Source organism: Spermophilus citellus, assembly GCF_964194105.1.
Source record: "Spermophilus citellus genome assembly, chromosome: 2".
Classification (NCBI taxonomy): domain Eukaryota; kingdom Metazoa; phylum Chordata; class Mammalia; order Rodentia; family Sciuridae; genus Spermophilus; species Spermophilus citellus.
In genome coordinates this window covers 145,835,418-145,860,328 of record NC_138183.1, presented here as the reverse complement: position 1 = coordinate 145,860,328, position 24,911 = coordinate 145,835,418, and the positions used below count along the sequence as shown (strand labels likewise).

The 24,911-nt window shown below is 38.9% G+C and overlaps 1 protein-coding gene across 1 annotated transcript in view; it reads right to left on the bottom strand.

The window, feature by feature from the left end:
* Nucleotides 1-24,911, bottom strand: part of CLMP (CXADR like cell adhesion molecule) — a 95,863-nt gene that overhangs the window by 17,605 nt on the left and 53,347 nt on the right. The window contains exon 2 of the mRNA XM_081267491.1: nucleotides 8,787-8,944. Coding sequence (XP_081123617.1) covers nucleotides 8,787-8,944 — 158 coding nt within the window. The remainder of the gene's footprint in view (nucleotides 1-8,786; nucleotides 8,945-24,911) is intronic.

The window sequence follows — 24,911 nt, the reverse complement described above, 5'->3', positions numbered from 1 at the left end:
AAATCACAGCCTCTGGGACAGGAGTCCATTGTGTGTTCTCTTTTGTTAGCAAAGATATAAAACTTCTTTTTTCTTTTTCTCAAAAATCATGTCCTTGGGGCTGGGGATGTGGCTCAAGCGGTAGCGCGCTCGTCTGGCGTGCATGCGGCCCGGGTTTGATCCTCAGCACCACATACAAAGATGTTGTGTCCGCCAATAACTAAAAAATAAATATTTAAAAAAAATATGTCCTTGTTATTGGATTAACATTAGACAAGGACTGAGCTTTCAGTATCAAAATGTCTCTATTTTTGCCTGCACAACACCTATACATCTTTTGTATGTAGGCTCACCGGTTTTCTCAATTAGAATGGTGACTCCCTCCTTCAAGCTTTAGTGTATGGGGCAAATCTCTACCACAGTGGTTAGTACATTCGAGTAGGCCTGATTCTGTCTGCTTTTCTTTCTTCTCCCCAAAATCCCTTCCCAATATTTAATGGGGGAAAAAAAAGAACAGATAATATACAGAGTAAGCATCTAGCATTTTGGAAAGCACAAATTAAATTGTAAGATAATCTAATAATTAATCATTTTAAATATGAGGTTTTCACTCACACTTCTGATGAGGTTTTCACTCACACTTCAGTTACAGCCTTGCAATATTTTTAGGATTTTTCTTTTTGTTTCATTTTGTTTGGGACACACTTTGGATCCCAGATGCTTGTTTGCTTCTTGGTTTTCTATAATACATGTGGGGTGTGTGTGTGTGTGTATATATATATATATTTTTTTGGGGGGGGTGGGTACCAGGCATTGAACCCAGGGGAACTTGACCACTGAGCCATATCCCCAGCCCTAATTTATGTTTTATTTAGGGACAGGGTCTCATTAAGTTGCTTTGCACTTTGCCATTGCTGAGGCTGGCTTTGAACTCACAATCCTCCTGTCTCAGCCTCTGGAGCTGTTGGGATTACAGGTGTGTGCCCCCATATTTTTTAATATGAGGGACTTAGTCCAGAGGCACTTTACCACCGAGCTACATTCCCAGTCCTCTTTAGTTTTTACTTTGAGACAGGGTCTCCCAAAGAAGGTCTTGCTAAATTGCTGCGGGTGGTTTCAAATTTGTAATCCTCCTGCTTCAGGCTTCAGAGTTGCTGGGATTACAGGTGTTCACCACTGCGCCTGGCTTTATTTTGTTTTTAATTGTAAGAAAGATAGTGCTGAGACTAAGTTGTTCATTGCAGTATGATGGAAAAACAACATCAATTTAATTCTTTTGCAAGCAAGCAAAAAAAAATTAAATATATGAATTACAGTTGTTGTGGGCTGTTTGTTTTATGGCATTCCTGGAGGACAGGACAATTTGTTAGGCTTGTATGGAACAGATGGATCAGCTCAACTTTCTGGCAGTTGCTCTGCTGTGCTGTGGTCGGTGTAGCAATTGTAAAACTGTTTTGAATGCAGATAAAGGCAGGTCTCTCTCTGTTTTAGACCAGGATTTTTCTTGCTCAAAGCCAAAGGAAAGAGGGAAAGAGTGAAGTACACAAGGGTAGGCATGAAAATTGGAACATCTCTGTTCTAATTTCTCAATCTGAAAAATAGACAAGATTTCTGTTATGTGGTCTGGACTAACTTTTGGGGAACTGATCACTCTTTTTTTTTTTTTTTTTTTGAAAGAAAGAGAGAGAGAGAGAGAGAGAGAATTTTATTTTTAATATTTATTTTTTAGTTCTCGGCGGACACAACATCTTTGTTGGTATGTGGTGCTGAGGATCGAACCCGGGCCGCACACACGCCAGGTGAGCGCGCTACCAGTTGAGCCACATCCCCAGCCCGTGATCACTCTTACATTAGAAATTTCGTTGTGTTTCCAGAATTCTAGTGGCCAAGATACCAAAGCTACAATTCAAAGGTTCCTGAGACTGCCTACCCACCCCCAGATGGTCCCTGCCTACTCTGAGCATTCTAGACAAAAGGGATGAATACATTTCTTTTCAATTTGAAATGCAAAGCTAAACTGGGGATCTGCGTCATTGGTTAGCCTACTTTAAGCATCACATCTATTCCAACCCTTCCTGTCTTTTCTTTCTCAGTCACCCTCACTCTATTCTCAACACCTTGGCAGTCATAAAGTTCTGTCAACTTTACCCACTATTTATTATCCCTGTCTCGAGATCCCAACCACTCATGATTGATGTGTAAGACTTTGTTGTATAGGATGAAATTATTCAACTGATCTTGTTTTTAGTTGACTCTCCCTTAAATTAGTAAGCCAAACATTGTCAGAGTGATCACCCTAAAATGCAGATATGTCCCTTACATTCTTAAAATCCTTCAAGAACTTCATGACATTATAGGAACAATTCTAAGTTTTCTGCTATGGCACACAAAATCTTCCATGTGCTGGCCTGCAGCCTCTGTGGGCTCATACCTTATACTCCATCCGCACTAGCTGCTTATGATTTCCTAGAATTTTCCATCCTTTGTGTTTATGCTTTTATGATTCCTTTAAGGCAGTTCCTTCTATCAAGTTTAAATAAGCTATGCTTACTTACAGGAAGCTGTTCTTGACCTCTCCCCTCTTTCAATTACTCTTGGCCAAAGGCTCTTCCTTTATATAGTAATCCTCTCTTATCCATGATTTTGCTTGCATTCTTTCCTTCTCTTCCCCTCCTTCCCTCCTTTCCTTCCTTCTACCCTCCCTCCCTCCCTTCCTTTTCTGGGGATTGGACAGAGGCAAGCATTCTACCACTGAGCTACATCCCCAGTCCTGGGGTTTAGCTCTCTGCAGTTTTATTACCTGCTATCAATCGCTGTAAAAAAATATTAAATTGTGTACCATTCTGAGAGGTATGATGAGATCTCTGCAGTCCTGTTCTCTTGCTTAGGATGCGAATCGTCCCTTTATCCAGCCTGTTCACACTATAGAGATTCCCAATGTTAGTCACTTAGTAGCTATCTCTGTTATTATACAGCAGTTGAGGTTTCTCAGTGCTTATATTCAAGTAGCCTTTATTTTATGACCCCAAAGCACAAGGGCAGAAATGCTGGGAACTTGGATATGCCAAAGAGAAGACAAAGTGCTTCCTTTAATTGAAAAGGTAAAGGTTCTCAAAAAGAAAAAGAATCAGGTACTGAGATTACTAAAATTTATGGTAAGAATACATTTTTATCTGTGAAATGCTGAAGATGGGAAAAGAAATTCATGCTAATTTTGCTGTAGCACCTTAAACTGCAAAACTTATGGCCACAGTGCTTAGTTAAGATGAAAAAGGCCCTAAATTTGGGTCTGTAAGCATAGGAAGAAAAATGGTATATATAGAATTCTGTACTATCTGTGGTTTCAGGCATCCACTGGAGGTCTTGGAATGAATCTCTTGCAGTAATGGGGGGGGGGGACTGTATTCATGTACAGACAATCCCCAACTTATACTGGTTTGATTTTATGATTTTTTAAAAAATACTTTTTTAGTTGTAGATGGACACAATACATTTATTTTATTTATTTGTTTTTATGTGGTGCCGTGGATCGAACCCAGTGCCTCACATGTGCTAGGCAAGTGCTTTACCACCAAGCCATAACCCCAGCCCTGATTTTATGAGGGCTTCAATAGAAACTGTACTTCAAAGTTGAAATTTTTATCCTTTACTAGGCTAGTGACATGTAGTATGATACTCCCTTGAGATGAAAGGCAGCAGCAGCAAGCCTTAGCTCCCAGTCAGCCACGTGATCACAAGGGAAACAACTGAGACTCTATAGCTCACTATCTTGCTAAGCAAGGATGTTTGGTAGGTTAGCAGTATTAAATGCATTTTCAACTTCCAATCTTCAACTTAAAATTGTGGGTATATAACTCTATTATAAGTTAAGGAACATCTGTGGAATACTGCTTATCTCTGTCATGATGATTGTCACTTCATTTTTGTTGTTGTTGTTGTTACCAGGGATTGAACTCAGAGATTCTCGACCACGGAGCCACATCCCCAGCCCTTTTTTATATTTTATTTAGAGACAGGTCTCACTGAGTTGCTTAGCGCCTCCCTGTTGCTGAGGGTGGCTTTGAACTCGCAATTCTCCTGTCTCAGCCTCCCAAGCCGCTGGGATTACAGGTGTGCACCATTACGCCCAGCTGTCACTTTGTTTTGAAATCGTCTCTTTACACATTTATTTTTTTCAACTAAGTTCCTTTGCTATCGAGTGTATGTGTTTTTATTAAATCTGACTAAATTGACTTTTATATTTTTTAAATTTAAAAAAAATATATATATTTTTTGCAGTTGTAGATGGACAGCATGCCTTTATTTTATTTGCCTCATACATGGTAGGCTAGTGCTCTGCCACTGAGCAACAGCCCCAGACCCTAAATTGATTTTTAATCTTTGGTAAGTTCCACTAATGCCAAATAATTTCCTGCACCAGGGTTTATGCAGCATTAGTTCTGCCTAGAATAATTTCCATATGACACATGTTATACTTTCAAATTATTTAAAAATAATATAAATAGTAGCCAGGCATGGTGGTGTATGCCTATAATCTCAGTGGTTTGGGAGGCTGAGAGAGGAGGATCGAGAGTTCAAAGTCAGCCTCAGGAAAAAAGTGAGGTGCTAAACAACTCAGTAAGACCCTGTCTCTAAATAAAAATACAAAATGGGGCTGCAGATGTGGCTTAGTGGTCAAGGGCCACTGAGTTCAATCCCTGGTATCTAATAATAATAATAATAATAATAATAATAATAAAAAAGATAGTGGTTAACAACCCAGACACCAATGTCAGAGTGTCCAATTTAAACACGCAAATAGGTGACCTTAGGCAATTTGCTCATTTTGTGTGTGTTTGTGTCAGTATGTGTGTGCTCATGCAAAAAAACATGATTCAGTTCTTTATTTATTTTTGGTTTTTATTTTGTTCTTGAACTAAGGATTGAGTTCAGTGGTGCTTTACCACTAAGCTTTACCCAGTCCTTTTTATCTTTTGAGAGTTTTGCTAAATTGCTTAGAGTCTTGCTAAGTTGCTGAAGCTAACCTTGAATTTGTGATCCTTCTGTTTCAACTTACCAAGTTGTTGGGATTATAGGTATATGTCCCACCACCACACCTGGTTCAGTTCCTTTTTTTTTTTTTTTTTTTAGTTATCGGCAGACACAACTTTTTTTTTTTTTTTTTTTTAAAGAGAGAGTGAGAGAGGGAGAGAGAGAGAGAGAATTTTAATATTTATTTTTTAGTATTTGGCAGACACAACATCTTTGTTTGTATGTGGTGCTGAGGATCGAACCCGGGCCGCACGCATGCCAGGCGAGCGCACTACCGCTTGAGCCACATCCCCAGCCCCCCCAGACACAACTTCTTTGTATGTGGTGCTAAGGATCGAACCCAGGCCGCACGCATGCCAGGCGAGCGCACTACCGCTTGAGCCACATCCCCAGCCCTGGTTCAGTTCCTTATTTGTAAAATTTACCTAATAATCCTCATCATGAGGATTGAAAATAATGAGATAAAATGTAATAAACAGGGCTGGGGATGTGGCTCAAGCGGTAGCGCGCTTGCCTGGCATGCGTGCGGCCCGGGTTCGATCCTCAGCACCACATACAAACAAAGATGTTGTGTCCCACGATAACTAAAAAAATAAACATTAAAATTCTCTCTCTCTCTCTCTCTCTCTCTCTCTCTCTAAAAAAAAATAAAATGTAATAAACAGATTTTTGTCTGGCATGTAGTTAATATTCCTCTTTCCTTTCATCCATTCTTCCACCTTCCCTCTCTTCCAAATTATAATGATTATTATTATTTGGTACTGGGAATTGAACATAGGGGTGCTTTATCACTGAGCAACATTCCCAGTCTTTTTTTTTTTTTTGGTTTGTTTTTTTTTGTTTGTTTTGTGCTAGGGATAGAACTCAGGTCCTTGTGCATGCAAGATAAACACTCTATCAACTGAGCAATATCCCCTATTTTTTGGACACAGGGTCTTGCTAAGTTGCTTAGGTTCTCATTAAGTTGTTGAGGCTGGCCTTGAAATTGTTTTTTTTTTTTAAGAGAAAGTGAGAGAGGAAAGAGAGAGAGAGAGAGAGAGAATTTTTTAATATTTATTTTTTAGTTTTCGGCGGACACAACATCTTTGTTTGTATGTGGTGCTGAGGATCGAACCCGGGCCGCACGCATGCCAGGCGAGCGTGCTACCGCTTGAGCCACATCCCCAGCCCTGGCCTTGAAATTGTAATCCTCCTGCCTCAGCCTCCCAAGTTGCTGGGATTATAGGCATGCACCCCCCCACACCTGACTTCCTTCCCAACTATTGAATGTCTTTCCTGGAGGCCCCCCAGAAGGCAGGGATTATGATAGCTTCTTTATTATTGTATTCTAGTGTGGCATAAGTAAGTGCTAAATAAATTTGTGTGATCTGAATGATTGAATAAATGACCATTTTTACTGTAAATTGAATCAATGACCATCCTTACTATAAATTGTCAGTGAAGATAAATAGGGAATTTTGACCTATTTAAAGTTCTATCAGTGCCTTTCAAATCAACTTAACTCTTTACCCATATATTCACTTGCCTATGCAACCAATAACCAAGCAAGTCTTTTTTTTTTAGATCAAATGTAAAAACCTAGATGAAAGTTAGATTGTAGAGTTGCTAAAGAAGAAATTATTCAGTGATTCTTGTTAAAGATGGTAAGGCAGACTTTATTCAAGGGGGCAATGGCAATAGGTATAGGGACCATTGCAATGGGGTCATAGAATGGGGAGAGAGATTGTGCTCAACTCTGACTCCAAAAAGAACAAGGGTGGTTTATACAAGGGGCAGGGTGGAGGTGAATGGATGGAAAATTAATAAGAAGAAATATTAGGAGTAAGAAAGTCTTTGACTCAATGCTTGAAAGGATTATTGTTAAAGACAGACCAGGTGATAAGACATTGAAGATGGTTAGACATCAAGGATGAGAATTTATCACTGAACTGACTTGGCAGGACTCTTGCTCAAAATGGATTTTATAAGAACAGAAGAGGAAGTCCAAATCAGGCCTAGTCAGAAAGACCTCAGGAACTTGACTCAAGTATAGTGAAAAGAGTATTTACCAAGTTCTTGGATTTTTACTATAGGAACATGGCTCTTATTAACTTCATTCGGAACTGAGAATATCATGTCTAGGATTGACCAAGAAGTTGTTGGAATAAACATGTTAAGGTTTATTCAGGTTAAGGTGACCTTGCCCTACAGAGTATACATCATCTCAAGATGATGTACACTGAGAACAAAATGACAATCAGAATCAAAATAACAAGGTGATGTAGACAGCTACTTAAGCAGATTAAACTCCAGCAGTGATTCTGAAATTTATTGTTAGTGAAAAACCTTGGCTTCTTATAGCATAAATGATCTTATGAAATGAGTAATATAGATATAGAGTGGGAAAGAAAAATTTCTTATTTTTTTTTAACCAGGGAAAGAAGCAAAGCTCTGAAATAAAGAAGAAAATTCTAAAATCAGTTTTCCTAAGTCAGCTTTTGACGCTGTGACCAAAATACCCAACAAGGACCACTTAAAGGAGGAAGAGTTTATTTTGGCTCAGAGGTTCAGTTCATGGTAGGCCAATTGCATTGCTCTGGCCTAAGATGAGGCAGAACATTACAGAGGAAGGGCATGGTGAAGGAAAGAACAGAAGAGGAAGTCCAAATCAGGCCTAGTCAGAAAGAACTCAGGAACTTGACTCAAGTATAGTGAAAAGAGTATTTACCAAGTTCATGGTGAAGGGCATGGCATCCAGGAAGAAGAAAAAGAGGGAAAGGGGCCACAGGAGGAGGGCACATCTCCAGTGACCCACTTCCTCCAGCCATGCCATGCCTGCCTACAGTTACCACCCAGTCAGTCCATTCAAACCAGTATAGACTGATTAGGTTACAGCTCTCACAAACTAAGCATTTCACCTCACAACACAGGAGGTTTTGGGGGACACCTTATATCCAAACCATAACACTGGGTCACAGATTTTTTAAAATCACAAACTTCTAAACAAAAATATACACTTTCAAAAACAACAACAATAACAAAAAGTCAGAGTGCTGGGTGAGGTTGTGCCTGCCTGTAGTCCCAATAGCTCAGAAGGCTGAGGTAGGAGAATCAAAAGATCAAATCTAGCCTCAGCAATTTAGTAAGGCCCTAAGCAACTCAGCAAGGCCTTGTTTCTAAATAAAATATTTAAAAAGGGCTGGGGATGTGGCTCAGTGGTAAAGACCCCTGGGTTCAATGTCTGGTACAAAAACAAAACAGAGTAACAGAGGTGAGAATAGTAGTTATAGTAGGAACCTGATTGAACTGTGGCTGCATGGGAGACAAGGCAGGAAGAATAACAATGGTAGGTTACTTAGTTGTCATTCTCTAATTACAGGCAGCCCAGTGGATCCTCAGAGCACTATGAGTACCATTTTCACCTCCAGAAGTATGGGAAACCAGACGTCCTTCATGGTCCTACTCTAATTGAGTACCAAAAACCCAGGGCATGCTCTTTTATTTTCCAACTCCAGAACCAATATCAATTCTCTTGCTGGCTAGTTATGTATGTGGGCATCATATTATGAGGTGCTGAGGATGGAACCCAGTGCTTCATGCATGCTAGATGAGTGCTCTACCTCTTAGCCACAATCCCAGACCCTCTCTAGTTTTGTACATAAAGTCTTTCAACTATAAGTGGAGATGAAAAAGCAATCCAAGCTTTTTCATACCAAATGAAAAAGACAGGAAGATTGAGGAAAGGCCAAAGTAGGGGGACAAGGGAGAGGGAAGACTCTAGCCAGGTGTATACTTACCACTTTTTGGTTTCCTTCATTATCAGTGAGCAGCCATTCGATATCTAGCGTGTCTTTTTCTGGAAGCCCCAGTTGATGGTGGCAGGGCAAAGTGACCTTTTCCTCTGCCACTCTCTTGATCTCAGTGTGAGTTCCCAAGGTTCCAACATAATAGGAAACTGGAAGAGGGAAACTTTAATGAGTAATGCAGAAACTGGAAGGCAATGTGTGGGGAGCAAATATCACAACAAGTAATTACTGGTGTTCCTATGTGCAAGGTACAAGTCAAGGGTGTGGGAAAATCCTAGATGAGAAGTACTAGAAGTCCTGTTATCTCATACCACTGGACCCTCTGTTAATGGAATTCATGAACCTTCTTTTTTGGTAGTGCTGGGGATTGAATCCAGAACTGACACATGCTAAGCAAGTGCTTCTTCACCAACCTACATCCATAACCCTCATTCATATTTTTTATTAGTTATTGATAGACCTATATTTTACTTATTTATTTGTTTACATGCAGTGCTAAGAATCGAACCCAATGCCTCACACGTGCTAGTCAAGTGCTCTACCACTGAGCCATAACCCCAGCTCCATCATTCATATTTTTTAACCTCCCTGATTACATTCTTCCCATACTACCTTACTGTTTTTTTTTTTTTTTTTTTGGTGTGTGTGGGGTGGGGGGGGGGTTATTGTTGTTGTTTGTTTGCAGTTTTGGGAATTGAACCTAGGGTCTCACGCACACTAAGCAAGTACTTTACCACTGAGCTACATTCCCAGCCCTTTTATTTTTATTTATTTATTTATTTTTGTGGTGCTAGGGATTGAACCCAGGGCCTTGTGCTTTTTATTTTGTTTTGAGACACTATCTTGCTTACAAACTGGCCTCAAGCTTGTAATCCTCCTGCCTTCACAGTATCTGCAATTACAAGCATGTGCCACTGTGCCCAGCTCTTACTGGATGTTTATCAACAGTGGAATATCTCAAGTCAACAACTGTGTCTTTTGATCTTTCTGTTTTCTACTAGCAGAGGCTTCCAATGGATGATGTTCATAGAAATCATGCACTAAATTGCCCAGTAACTCCTGATTTTTTTTTTTTTTTTGGTACTGGGATTGACTCCAGGGGCCCTTTACCATGGCGTTGTTTTTTGTTTTTAACTTTGATACAGAACTTTTGCTCAGTTGCTTAGGGTCTGCTTTAGTTGCCGAGCTTGGCTAGAACATACAATCCCCCTGCTTCAGTCCTCTGGAATTATGGGTGTGTACCATCACGCCCAGAACAAGCCCTATTCTTTAAGTTATAGAATTCAATGTCACTTGAAGCTGAAAAACAACAACAACAAAAAAAAAACACCTCAAAAAAACCTAGAAGTGACCTTGCCACTTTGCAAATGAATTCCTTTAAATCCCTAATAATTGCTGCTGACCAGTAGCATAAATTTAAAAGAATAAAGAGACAACTAAAAAAATTATAATCTAAAGGAAAACTATTCATGATCAAAGGACTATGCAAATTTAGAAGAGAAAAATCATAGGCAATTGATTATAGGATTTAAGAAAAGCTTAACTCTTTCAAGGGATTTTTAATATTTATTTTTAGTTGTAGGTGGACACAATATCTTTATTTTATTTTTATGTGGTGCTGAGGATCAAACCTAGTGGCTCATGCATACTAGGCAAGCATTTACCACTGAGCCACAACCCCAGTCCTTTCAAGGGTTTTTTAAATATTAGAAATACTATATGCAAGTCACCTGATGTGGTGTTTAACACTTAGTGGCTCTAAATACAAAGCAACTGGTTATTTTTAAGAAGGTGGTATTTCATCAGGGCATGGTGGCACATGCCCATAATTCTAACCTTAAGAGGCAAGAGGATCACTTGAGCTCAGAAGTTTAAGATTAGTTTAGGCAACATAATAAGACACTGTCTCAAAAAACACAAAAAGGACTGTGTGCAGTGGTGAATATTTCTAATCCCAGCTGCTCTGGAGGCTGAAGCAGGAGGATGGTGAGTTCAAAGCCAGCGTCAGCAACTTAGTGAGGTCCTAAGCAACTTAATGAGAACCTGTCTCTAAATAAAATATACAAAAGGGCTGGGGATGTGGCTCAGTGGTTAAGTGCCCCTGGGTTCAATGGTACCAAAATACATACATACATACATACATACATTCATAACACAAAAAGGTGATATTTGACATGGGCTTTGATAAATGAAATTCACCTAGATAAGAATAGAGCATGAAAAAGGTGTTGAGATGTGGGAAGGGGAAATTATGGGAATAGAGGCAGAGTAGGGAGGAGGATATCAGTAATGGTAATAAATAGTTTAGCTTGGCTGATGTGAAGAATAAGTGTAGAAAGCAGTAACAAATTAAACTGGAAAGGTAATGGGGCAGTTTATGTGATAAAAGGTCTTACCTGCCACAGTGGGCATGGTGACATAATCCCTGGCTTGCTTGAGGAAGAGAGGTTTAGGAGCTGTAAGAGCACACAGTGAAAGGGGAGATACTGAGACATGTCTTTGTGAAAAAGCTATTAATTTTTTCAGGTGAAAGATAGGTAGTAAATGTGGTAAAAAATAAAAGACAGATCTGAGAAGCAATGTGGAAGTCAAAACTATTGAATAGAGAGACTGGTTAGAATTAAGCAGTTTATGGTTTCCTATAAGCAATCTAAGACTTGGCTATAGTCTGGCTGTTTATATCCTCACCCTAATGCCCGTGTTGAAACCTAACCCCCAGTTGATGGTATTTGAAGATGGGGCCTTTGGAAAGTGTTTAGGCTATGAGGGTAGAGACTTTGGGAATACAATTAGTGTCATTATAAGGAATAAAAAAGATTCAAAACCTAAGATTGTTTTCAAGCTTGTGTGACTAGTAGGATGATGATTGCATTAGCAGTACTAGGAAAGTTAGGAGCACAATGATGTGTTTTATTTTGGGGTGAAGTGGGGAGGGTAGACACTGAATCTGGGTTTAAGTTCATTGCAATATCTAGGTAGAACTGTCCATGAAGCTGCCCTGAGCACTTTCCCTGACCATAGTACCTCTCCTTATACTGCAGAAACCCATACAGCTCCACAAATAGTGCCTACCCTCAGTTACGTTAGAGGAAGTTGCATGACCCTGGGCATTGCTTATTTCTTCATCTTTCATTTCTCGTGTGCCTCATATAAAAAGCTCTTGGAAACACTCCTGTTCTATCAGTTGTGCCTGGGCTAAACTTTTTCAGATCCCTTGAGTTTCCTTGGTCATTCCACAGGAACACCCTATGTGGGAGAGGGGAAGGCAGGGGTTGATATCCCACCCCCACCAAACTGGCTCCAACACCATGTTGGGTTTCCAGGTCACTCCTTAGACTCTTATTAATGGCAGCTTACTCTCAGACCTCTTTGTAGTACAAGAATGCCTCCAGGAACAAAAGAGCTTTTACAGAAAGTTCCTGTTTCTCTTAGTAACATATTATTTTGTTTTTCCAACTTCTTTCTAGTTTCATGTTGTATGATTTCAAAATATCAAAAAGCTGGGCGCAGTGGCACACGCCTGTAATCCCAGCGGCTCCAGAGGCTGAGGCAGGAGGATACTGAGTTCAAAGCCAGCCTCAGCAATGGCGAGGTGCTTAGCAACTCAGTGAGGCCCTGTCTCTAAATAAAATACAAAATGGGGCTTGGGAGTGATTCAATCAATGGTCAAGCGCCCCTGAGTTCAATCCCCAGCACACCCTCCCCACAAAATCAAATCTTTCTATTCAAAACAAAATTCCAAGTTACCTCAGTTGAAGCATGTCCTCTATTCATACAATATCCTTTTGGCCAATAGGAATTCAGTTCCACTTTTCTTTCTTTCTTTCTTTTTTTTAAACCACTTTCATCAAAAATAGCAGTGGTTTCCTATAAGCTATAAGTAACCTAAGACTTGGCTATAGACTGGTTGTTTATATCCTCACCCGAATGCCTGTGTTGAAATCTAACCCTCAATTGATGGTATTTGAAGCCAGGGTCTTTGGAAGGTGGTTAGGCTATGAGGGTGGAGACTTTGGGAATGCAATTAGTGTCATAAGAAAACCCAGAGAGTTCCATGGGTCCTTTCACCATGTGAGGACACAGAAACAAGATGGTGGTCTGTGAGTGAGGAAGCCCTCATCAGACATTATATTTACCAGCACTTTGATTTGTGTGTGTTTGTGTGGGGCGATGCTGGGGTTCAAACCCAGAGCCTTACATATTCTAGGCAATAACTCTACAACGAGCTATATCCTCATCCCATAGTACCTTGGTCTTAGACGACTAGCCTCAGAATTGTGAGAAATAAATTTCTGTTATTTATAAATCACCCAGCACTGGTGCTTGGTTATAGTGACCGGAACTAAGAGACTCCAAATTCATCTTCTCTCCTCTTTCCTATTAATCTCTCTTATTACCTGACTAAATAAGGCAGCTTATATAAGTAAGGCATTGTTGACTATTAAATCTACAGCATTAAAGACTGATAAAATAATATGACAAAACACTGGATCAATTAAAAAATTTGTTCCTGCAGGTCAAATGCTTCAATTGATTCTTCAACTGAATAGTTTTTCCTATCCTATGGATCAAAATCCCAGAGAAGGAAAGGGACGGGGGCAGGGTGTAAGTATTGTAAACAGTACCTGTCGACCAGCTGTTGGTTATTTGGAAGTAATTGGTGACTGTTCCACCCAAAATTTGCTGCCTATTTTGTAATGAATAGTTCAGCCTGGTTCTATCATTCACTTTGATTCAGGGGCTGCCTATAATAACATCCAGCCTCTCCTTGGTTTGCAACTTTTTTAGGTTAGCCAGAATGATCCCAACTTTAGTTTCATATCACCTTTTATCATGCATACCCCAAACTGAGTTCTATTGGGAAAAATGCAAAGCAAAGTGCAGGACCATAAGAGGAATTCAGTGTGTTGGCCTAATTTGGCTGAATTTATGTGGTGCAATTGAAATGGAAATAATACTTTCAATTTCCTTTTACTGCATATGTCAGAACAATTTTCTATGAACTAATAGGATATTTTCACTTGGGGTTTTATCCTGTAGGTTTGAATACACTGCAGGTATTCAAGAAATATTTATTGAATTGATTTGAATCTAACCCACACAACTGTTTTACCAAAAAGCAAATTAAGACACAAGGGTAAAAGAGTTCGTTCAAAGTCCTAAGAACTCATTAAGAGCAGAAATAATCCACAGAATAACACATTCTCCTTCAATCCCATAAAGAAGCTACAGAGCAACTGAGAAATTTGCCAGTTTGCATTATACTAAAGTAAGCTTGTAAGAAGGAGATCCTACTTCTACCTCTACCAAACACAACAATGCTCAAATGAAACCACTGATGTAAACCCTGGGCAAGGCTAGAGAACCTAGCGCCAATTTTGTGCATACAGTAGATACTTACTATACACTGAATAAGTAAATGAAAAAAAAAAATCAGCTATGAAACTTGCTGAGTTGGGCCACTAGAGGGAATCAAAGACTCAGATTTGGTTCATGTCCCCAAAGAACTGGAACATAGTGGTGGGTGGTATGCTTTGACAGAGTGCCAGATTCTATTTATACCATTTCCAGAATTAAATACAGCAGTGCTGAGAGGGGCTCTTCTGTGAATACAAATGATTTTACCAAGGCAGGGCGCCTCAACCAGAGCTTATGAATCTATAGTCTTCTCTGAACCTCAGCTCCCTAGACACTTAAGAGGCCACCAGTAGCTCTGCAGATTTCTTTTTCTTTCTTTTTTTCTTTTTTAAAAATATTTTTAGTTGTCAATGGATTTTTTACTTTATTTGTTTATTCATGTGGTGCTGAGGATTGAACCCAGGGCATCACTTATGCTAGGCAAGTACTCTACCACTGAGCCACAACCCCAGTCCCTCTGCAGATTTCTATGACCCTTATGTAGTCTTTTTGAAGTTCACATGTATCCTTGTTCAATAGCCTAAGTAGACAGGGCCTGGCATCTGTGTTTAACTCCTAGGCTTCGCAGCATTCATGGGAATGCTTGGCATGTGTCTGCCATCTAGTGGGTAAGAGGGAAGGGACAGGCTGACTACCAATAATGAGCCTAGGATTCCTTGGGCACTGAAAGAGTTATATTTGTTTAAAAATACCTTAGAGATAATCAATTTAACTTACCAGGAAATTCCTGCCCAGATGATTAAAATGTCAAGTTGCAAAGCTAGTTAGTGGCAGACCTGCAAGTAAGGGAAGGGTCTCCATTGGCATCTAGGATTTTTCTTGTACCATTGAGAATTGCCTCCTGGTGTGCATGCAAAATGCCTTTGAGGAAGCTGCACGCTTTCCCTAAGTGGGGCTTTTGCATGCAACTAGGCACTTAAGAAAGGACTTGGGAGAATTACCCTCTCTGAGCCTTACTGCTATAATCTACAAAATGGGAATTCAGAAAGCCATTGAGGTAAAAGCACCTAGCACAGGAATGGCACACAGGAGGCTCCCCACAAAATATGAGCTCCCTCTCCTGCTCATATCTGCTAAAAAAGGGGACTTTTTCTCATATGATCATTGCTTATATTCTGTTAAGATTAGTTTAAGGTTTTAGTTTCCAAAAGTTTAGAGTATAATATTTTATTAAAGATTCTCTTGAGCCTTCAAGACCTCCTTCAAAGAGATGAAGCAGGGGTACTTTTTAACAGAAACCAAGATGCTGCCTTTAAAGAATCTATTTCTCTCATAGTTCCCTAACAGATAATTCTTCCACTTCTCAAATACTTACTGGATGCTGAGAGTGCACAACTTACTGGAACTCTCCATGTTTATTCTTCCCAAGGAAGGGATCCTACAGCATTGCCCTCATCAGCACAGGAACCAAACCCTCCCAAGGCTCCACTTAGGAGAAGCCACAGTGCTTAGTGCAATTTAGGAATGGGTGGGTTCATTTTTTAGATTTGAGTTGTTGTTTACTAGGCTATGTAGACCAAGTAACAAAATTATTGATCATGATGGATTATCCGATGACAGATGTAGGAGCTGTGCCATACACCTGTGTCATATACAGAAGAGCATTGTCTAACAGCAATTAAAGTGTGGAAGCTCCTCCTTGGACTCAGTGGTAATCCTTTTCCTAGTGAACTTGGTACAGTTCACTTTCCTGAATAGAAAAAAAGTTTCCTGTGTTTTGCTTTTACACAGATACTTGAGAAAGCCCCAGGAGAATCAAAATCATCACATGTCAATCATAAAAATAAAAGGGACTTTGGAAGTTTTCTAATTGACCTCTCATTTTATAGATCAAGAGACTGAGAGACAGGTTCTTCACCTATCAGGTATGGATGAAGATGGGAATACAAAGATGATAACAGTCTCTCTTTCTCCCTCAAATTCTTGGAAAGCTATGGTTAATAATACCTTTCATTTAATTCATTTATTGTTAAATTAAGGTGTTAATTTAAAACTGAGGCCACACAACTGAGGCCACATGGCCAATGGGAGGCATTGTGGAGATAGGCACCACCTCCAAAGTTAGAAAGAGAGAGAGAGAGAATTTTTATTTATTTATTTAGTTTTTGGCAGACACAACATCTTTGTTTGTATGTGGTCCTGAGACTCGAACCCGGGGCGCATGCATGCCAGGCGAGCATGCTACCGCTTGAGCCACACCCCCAGCCCTCCAAAGTTTGATTCTACTATCTTTCCCATGCCAAAAGTCTTTGTGTTTACCTTGAAATTGTAGGTTGGAAACATATAATTTTTATTAAATGTTGGTACACAGACCTAGGTAGCAGAGCTAACCTTATTGGAAACACTTGAAATATATTTCAAAAATATATTTGCCTCTCAAAAAACTGTGAGAGGCATTTACAAAGTTGGCTTTCAGAGGATTGTTGCCAGGAAGTGATGGGGTCTGAAAAACATGTCATAGTAGGAATTGTTGACTTAATTTTAGGTCAATCGAAGATGGAAGACTAAAGGCCAATATGGTAGCTGCCTTTTAACATTTAAAAGGTTATAAAACAAGTAAAAAGCTTATTGAGTTTTGTTCCTTAGGGTAGAATTGGACCCAGATGGCATAACAGATTCAACCACAAAACGAAAAACAGGGAAATCTCCAATACCACTTTTCAGTTCTGAAATTATGTGATTCTCTTACAAAAGACTTATGTTATTTTGGCTAATGTGATTTTGTTGTTCTGGTTGGTTTTGTTTGTTTGTTCGTTTTTCAGTGCTGGGGGTCAAACCTAAGGTCTTGCACATGCGCAGACCAGCCATCTATCCCTGAGCTGCTATCCCCAGTCTGGAATTAATATATTGATAGACTTGGTAACAGTCCCGTCTGAGAGAAGAATGAGCTGTATTATCTAGAGAGTCATTCATGTAGGGGTATGTCAGGGAAGAGGATCCTTATATATGTGTGTTGAATGAATATTCAAAATGCTTTCTCACTATGGAATATTTATTGAGTTCCCGGTATATTCAAAGGTACTGTTCTAGTTGAATGTGGTGCAATGCAGAAAATACAAGTACATATTATTATCTTTCAACGTGATTCATCAACATCTTTGAGCTTTTACACAATGAATACAAAGGGTCATTCATTGTTCACATGGCTTTCAAGGACTGTTGAAGGGCTCCTTGAAAGCACTAAAAGGAACTAGCCCAAGCAACTATAGCATTTCTTTCCTATCTGTGCATATTTTAATCCACAAGGGGGCAGAATTTACTTAGGAAGGATTAGCCAATGTCTCACCGTGCAATTCCTAACAAGGATTATAATTGACAAAGTATTATAGACTATCTTGTATTTAAGTTCAATAAGCATTTTGTTACAATTTGCTATTATATATGAAGTTTCCAACTATATGCAGGTCCTTTCAAGGACCCATGGAAATCTTAGGAAATATTATCAGGTATTTGGGAGGAACCTTATCCAGGAAATAGAAACATATACTATTTTAATGACTTTTAATGACTTGAGGTCACTGTTTTACCTTTTTAAAACTGAAGCAGATATTTGCTTTATATAAGACCAAAAACCTTACAAAGTTATTTGAACAAAAGTTAATTGCAGAATTTATTATGGAAAAAAAAACACCAATTACTCAGATGCTATGAAGTATTATCTCTAGGCAGATGATAAGAACAGGTGAAAATAGAAGAGACAAAATTCTGTCCCAGAGAGTTGAGAAGCTAAGGAATCAGTAAAAGAACTGTCAAGGTCCTTCAAATATTGAAGTTTGGTCTTTGATGTAGGTCAGCATTTTATCTTGAATTATAAAATTCTGGACTGTTCTCACTGTATATAATCTAGAAACTCAAACTAGTAGGCTCTCACTGTCTTGTCTTCAGGTCAACTTTCTATTAAAACTAGTCTGCTGAAACATATCAAGTTGTTCATATTCTCTTATTCTCACTCAGAATCTGAAATCACAGCAAAACTGTTCCAAGATCTTGACAGGTCTGTTAGTATCCAATTTGGGGGGAGGAGTACCAGAGATTGAACTCAGAGGCACTCGACCATTGAGCCACATCCCTAGCCCTATTTTGTATTTTATTTAGAGACCGAGTTGCTTAGTACCTAGCCATTGCTGAGTCTGGCTTTGAACTCCCAATTCTCCCGTCTCAGCCTCCGGAGCCACTGGGATTACAGATGTGTGTCACCGTGTCTGACTGTATCCAATTTTTTATTACTTTGTGTCATAATATATTCAGGGATACTGATTTCTCCAACATTTCCTTTAAACTAACACCTTATTTTCAGTGCTTCTGACATTGACAATTGATATCCACAGCAGAGTATCCAGGAGTGCACATTGGTTCAACAAATATAAGTGGCACTCCTGTTATACCATATATTAGGTGCTGCTGGGAATTAAGAAATGAATGACATTGTCTTTTGTCTATGAAGAGACCATGGTCTAATAAAGAGACAAAATAGGCACCCACCAAACCCAGTTCAAGGCAATGTGTGATCAATATTGTGTGAAGGTCAGAGAATGCTCTAGGAATTCAAGGAGGAAGATCACTAGGATGATCAGAATGGCTCCAAAGAAAAGGAAATATTTATTCTAGATCTTGAAGAACAGGTTAGAATTTTAGCAGCTATAAGTTATAGCTGATGACATTTCACAGACTATGAATGACATCTTGTCTGCTTAGCAAGCCAGTCGCCAAGCTGACCTCATTGCAGGCTGATTGGAACATCACTGTGCTCCCTTCCTCCTGAGAAGTTCTCATAAGGTCAATAAGATCATATAGTCAGCATGTAAGCTTTGCCACTGTCCTATAGGCTGAGGGTTCACTCTATGGGATTAAGGCTTTATCCTGATTTTTCCAGTAATAATTGTCAGGGTAAGGATGCTATCCCTGTCTACAAAGGCCAGGTCTTTAAAAAATAGAGCAGCCCTTGGAATTATTCCCTGAAATAGTATGCTCACATGCTCTATGCATGTATTCATGCTTACATATGGAGGAACGCACACATAACACTCTGCACAGAGACCTCTGCATGCATGCTAGTACCAGTGTACAGATCAGAAAGAATATGTGTCTTTGATTCTGAGGCTTCAGAGAACTAGATCTCACCCTAACCTATTTCATTGACATATCTATTTATAGCTTCGGTCTCATTCCAAATGCTAAGGCACTTTTTAAATCTAAATCTTTTATTACTTTCGGCAGAGATTTTTACAGAAGAGAAAAATTAAAATAGACTTACTACTGAGGGGGCAATAGTCAATTGTTAGAGATCCATGACAATGACAAATTGAGATTGTTGATAAATAAAATCCATTGATATCTGAAAGCCTCAAATTCAGTCTTTTTTTTGGGGGGGGTACTGGGAATTGAACTCAGGGGCACTCGGCCACTGAGCCCCATCCCTAGCCCTATTTTGTATTTTATTTAGAGACAGGGTCTCACTGAGCCGCTAAGCACCTTGTTATTCTTGAGGCTGGTGCCAAGAGCCCGGCTCAAATTCAGTCTTTATCTTTATCCTCTCCTTTCTACCTACCACAGCTAATAACAAAGGGAATATGACTGGTTTGAACTTTGTCTCTTCTGCCTTTTCAGTCACTCTTTTTAGGGAGGGACAGAAAAGGCATGAAACAAATAAAAAGAATCAAGGGCACTGCAGTTTTCTACTCATAGCAAAATCACCTCCAGCTGGATCAAAATGACAGTACATATTTGATACATTCCTTTCTGGTTGTATAACAGGACAAATAGCACTACCACTACTGCTGATCTTGATGCTGTTGTTTTAGGATTCTAATTGGGAAAGTCAATTTTGTTTCCATTTAATAATTTCAAAGAGATGGATACATGTAACTTGAATAACCCTATGAGGCAGGATTTTGCCTTTTTACATACAGCAAACTCTAAGACTCAGAGAGGCTAAGTAATTTGCTAATATCTAAGAGCTAATACTTAATAGAACCAAAATTTCAACCCTTAACAGTGTGACTTGAGACCTGTGCTCTACAAATTATGTAAACTACAACGTTGTTCATGTCATTCTGGTAATACATTTTCCTGGAATATGTTACAGGGAAATTTTACAAAAGTTCTGCCATCCTGATTGGGGGTGGGGGGCAAAATTATCTTCAAAGGTTATAGCAGGTAAAATGTGAAGGACAGTAATTCCCCATACAGCATTTGTGTTCAACATTAAAGAATGTGGTAGTATTTCTCCAAGAGACTAAAGCTACTAGCCTATGATCATTTAGGATAAATGTTCAGAATATATTCTTACTAATGCATTCATGAAAAGCTGACCAAATGTATCATACCATTCATTTAACAAAGTCTTTTAAAATGCCTTGAAAATCACTAGTGTATTAAATTCCTAAAGACTACAGTAAGCTTTAATATACTTCTTACATCAGATGTGTGAGCAGAACTATAATCAGACTTAACTCATACCTCACAAGGAAGATCTCAGAGCTCCTATCTCCTAGAGACATATAATGTTGATTAAAATCTAGACCTTGATCTGTATGCTACTTAATGACAGCATGCAGAGAAATGGGCTAAACCAGACTTCAGCTTCTCAAATGAAGATGGCAAGAATAGACTCAGCACTGCAATTTGGCTCCCTATTTTGAATATATATATCCCTGCAGAAAATGCCAAATCTCAGCAAGAGAGGATTTGTAATGTCAAATAATTTCCTCTAACTTTACTTTCTTCCTGTCACTCATCCACACCCAATGACTCAAATGGTTGCTTCACTCTCTTTCATTCATCCATTCACTCATGTATTTATTCAGATGATCTAACTATGAGTCTTGGGTTTGTCTTTCCAGGGGACTGTCTCCCAGATGATCTTTGCATTTCCATGAGAGCAGCAAACCAGTTCTGGCTGATCTACCTTTTCACAGATCCAGTGTACTTCATGCTTATGGTAGAGGGACAAGACATAACCCAAGAACATTATTATTTAATGAGTGGTTCCTCAATCTAGTAAATTATAGCATCCCTTAAAAAAGTTTTAAAAATTAAAAAAATATAATAAAACAAATTGTAAACATTCAAGCATAACAAAATGCTATATAGTGAAAAGTAAATCTTTCCTGACCCTCAGTTGCCCTCCTGCAGGTAACTCTTGCTACAATTCCATATACTTTCTACATCTCACACTAGATTCATGATTTGGCTGGATATGGAATATTAGGTTGGATATAATTTTCATTCAAATTCCAGAAGACCTTGAAATTCTAGCTTCCAGGATTCCTATTGAAGTCTGATGCCATTTTTAATTCTAATCTTTTTTGTTTGTTTGTTTTAATTCCAATCTTTAATAATTGAATTCCTTTAGTTACCCCCAAAGTTTTTAGGATGTTATCTCTGGAGTTATAGATTTTTACTATGCTGGGTTTTGGTATTGGTTTTGTTTTTGTTTTTTTATCCATTAATTGTGAAACCATTTAATTGGAAAACTCATTTCATTTAAGTGTCAGGAAATGTTATTGTACTGTTTAAAAATAATTTCTACCATTTTCTCTTCTTCTTTATGCACCTGTCTCTCAGATGTTGAACCTCTAGATTGATCCTCTAATTTTCTTATCTTTTCTCTTATATCCTTGGATTGAATACTTGAATTGTTCCAAGTATTTTCTCAAGGGATCTCTTAGGAGGCAGTTGTTAAAATCAGTGATTCAAATACCACATACATTCCTTTCTAGTTGAATAACTTTTGGCAAGTTTGTTGTTATGTTTTAGTTTACTGTATAAAATGGGGGCATTAACTGTACTAAACTCATGGGCATTAAGTAAGGATTAATGTATATTATGAGAATCAAGTTAATTTTTTTATTGATTTAAAAAAAATAAATGAATGCAGAATGCATTACAATTCTTATTATATGTACACAGCACAATTTTTCATATCTCTGGTTGTACATAAAGTATTTGACACCAATTCATGTCTTTATACATGTACTTTAGATGATGATGTTTATCACATTCCTCCATCCTGAGAATCAAGTTAGTTTTAAAGCATGCCTGATACTTAATGTGTTCAATTAATATTGTTGTTGTTATTGTTGTTATCTGTTTCTCTTACATGACATCCTATTCTTCAAGGATATGTCCTCCCTTGAAGACATATGTCTCTTAGGTATTAATCATAGGTTCCTTGACTATCTTTGCTTATATTTGTTTCTCTCTTTACTCAAATATCTCATGTTAGTAGAGAGATACTATAAAGCTGTTTGGTAATGCCAGGAATGAACAGGGCTTGTTGCACAGTGGGCTTCTCTGTAGACCTTTGCACTGTGGGATTACCAAATGTCAATGTCTGTAGGTAGGTTTTTCTTTGAAGCTTTTCCTTCCCAGAGAATCACCTGTCTCTCAGTGGAAGGGAGTATAGACTGTCAACATTCTCTGAGCTGGTGGGTGGGGAGTCAGGGAGTCATATCCAGGAGGCAAATAGACCAGCCTCAAAGAAGAGGCCACAGATACTGACTCTGTTTACAAATTGGTCATTCTCCTGCTCTTTGCTGTGTTTGATACTTCTGAATGTGGTTTCCCAAACTCCCCTTCTCTCAAAATGACAGATGAATCAGGGCCTCTCTCATGGAGGGTACAGGGAAAACTTAGGTTTCTAATTTATTTTTTAAAATAAATTAGATACCTAAGTTTTTTAAAAGAAATTAGATACCTAAGTTTTCACCCCATCCTGCAGCTCTAAGCACCATACTTCAGTTTAACCTTTTGCTTTACCAATGTAGTTTTCAGTCCTTGAACCCTTTAATGAAATGGCTTGTTGTCATTAGCGCTGATATTTTAGCCACTGTATTGTGGAAAATCAGTTACCTCTTTTCCACCTGCTCTCATCTGCCAAACATTTGTCAACATTTCTTTTCTACTTTTATTTCCTCCCCCATTATCTTGTCCTTGTGGATTTACATCATCTTATTCCTTTACTTTCATCTTAATAGGAGTTGGGGAGAAAATAGAATAACACCTATGTTCAATCCACCACATGACCTGTAACATCAGTAAGTGATTTGGGGGAGCAGGTATTGCCTTACATATGGTAGACATGGCCTCTTCTCCATTTTTTTTTAGAAAAACTAAGAACTTGATCATATCTATGGCTTTTTATTGTCCTACTTCCCCTGTTCAATATAGTCATCTTTGCAGGTTTTTGTCCCTTGATGACCATACTGTTTGTGACAGTGATGTTCAGCCTGTGCCAGAGAGGACAGTCCTTAGGGAAACAAAACAACTTGTCCTTGTGCTCAGGAAGCTCTTATTGGATACCAGGTGGTTACAGCCTGCTGGAAAGCATTTCTCTTACAACACCCTCTGCTCAGCATGAGAAGAGGCTTCTGTTTCCCATTAGGCTCTCCTTTCTGCCTAGGGCCTCACATGAGAGGAAGGTACAAGAGAAACATAAAAGTAAGTCTCAACAGAAATGAGAAAATCTCCACTTTGCTAATTTTGACCTATGAAACCCAAAGAGAAAACATGTGGGAATTAAAAAAATATATCTTATTTGTTCTTTTTCTTCTTTTCCCTTCCTCTGCCTCCCCTTTCCTCTCTTCCTTAACCTCCTTCCATCCTTTCTTTCTGTTCACCAGTCATGTTGTATTTAAGCTATTTTTGGTTCAGATTTGGGAAAATGAATCCAAGTTTTCAGAATACATTAAAGAAGTACAGAAATCCTCAGAATGAGGTCATGGTTCTCAATGTAAACGAAGCCCTGTTCTGTCCAGGAAAACTCTCTTCCACTTTAATCTCTTTTGCTGCATTTGCAGCTCAGAAACCCTTCTAGAGGCTGAGGTCTCCCTAGGAAAAATATTTGTTTAAATCTTTCATTTTCTCTGTGGTCCTTAAAAGCCACTATGGTTTTTAGTCCTGGAATCAGCTGTTCTGAGCATATCATATTGGCCTCCAGCTGTGGCCTTTCTGGGGCCATGAACTCTGCAGAAATGTAACAGACATCTATTAATTCTTATGCATGAGAAATTAGTGGTGAGCCCTGTGAGGAGGTGCAGGGGAAATGACCCTGACCTTGACCTTGACCATGACTATGTGTCAACCTGTGAACAAGCAACTGGACCATATATTATGTTCCAACATTGTAGAGGGAGTCTGTGGAAAGTATAAGAGTAGAATTAACATGTGATTCCTGCTTTGTGTGCTCCTGGTACATCCAATATAGTTATAAGACATATGAAAGAATTAATGGAAACACTAAGACAGCATAAAACATCCTACTTCTAAGGCTCTGGCTAAAGATGGCAGTCGATATGAATGGTGCATATAAGTGAAAGAAATAAGACTCCCAGTCTGAAAGACCGTGGCATTTCAGAAGCTAGGATGGGTGACAGGTGAAGGGAAGAGAGAAGCAGAGAGCCAGGAATGAGAGCTGGATATGTGTGGTTGGGAATGAGCTGTCAGTCAGGACCCGATTACAGGGGATAACCAAAAAAAAGCAAGGAGGAGGGAGTGATTCATTTGTGGGGGGGCGGGACTTAGGAGATGGAATTTTCTAAATAAATATTATGGGAATTGGCCCTTTCAAGAGCAGCTCTATTTTTTTAAAAAATTTTTTTGCTTGTTTAGCAATAAAGTACCTGCTTTTATCTACAACTTTCCAAGTGACTAGTTTACTGGTTTTTTTTTTTGGGGGGGGGGCAGGGGCAGGTGCAG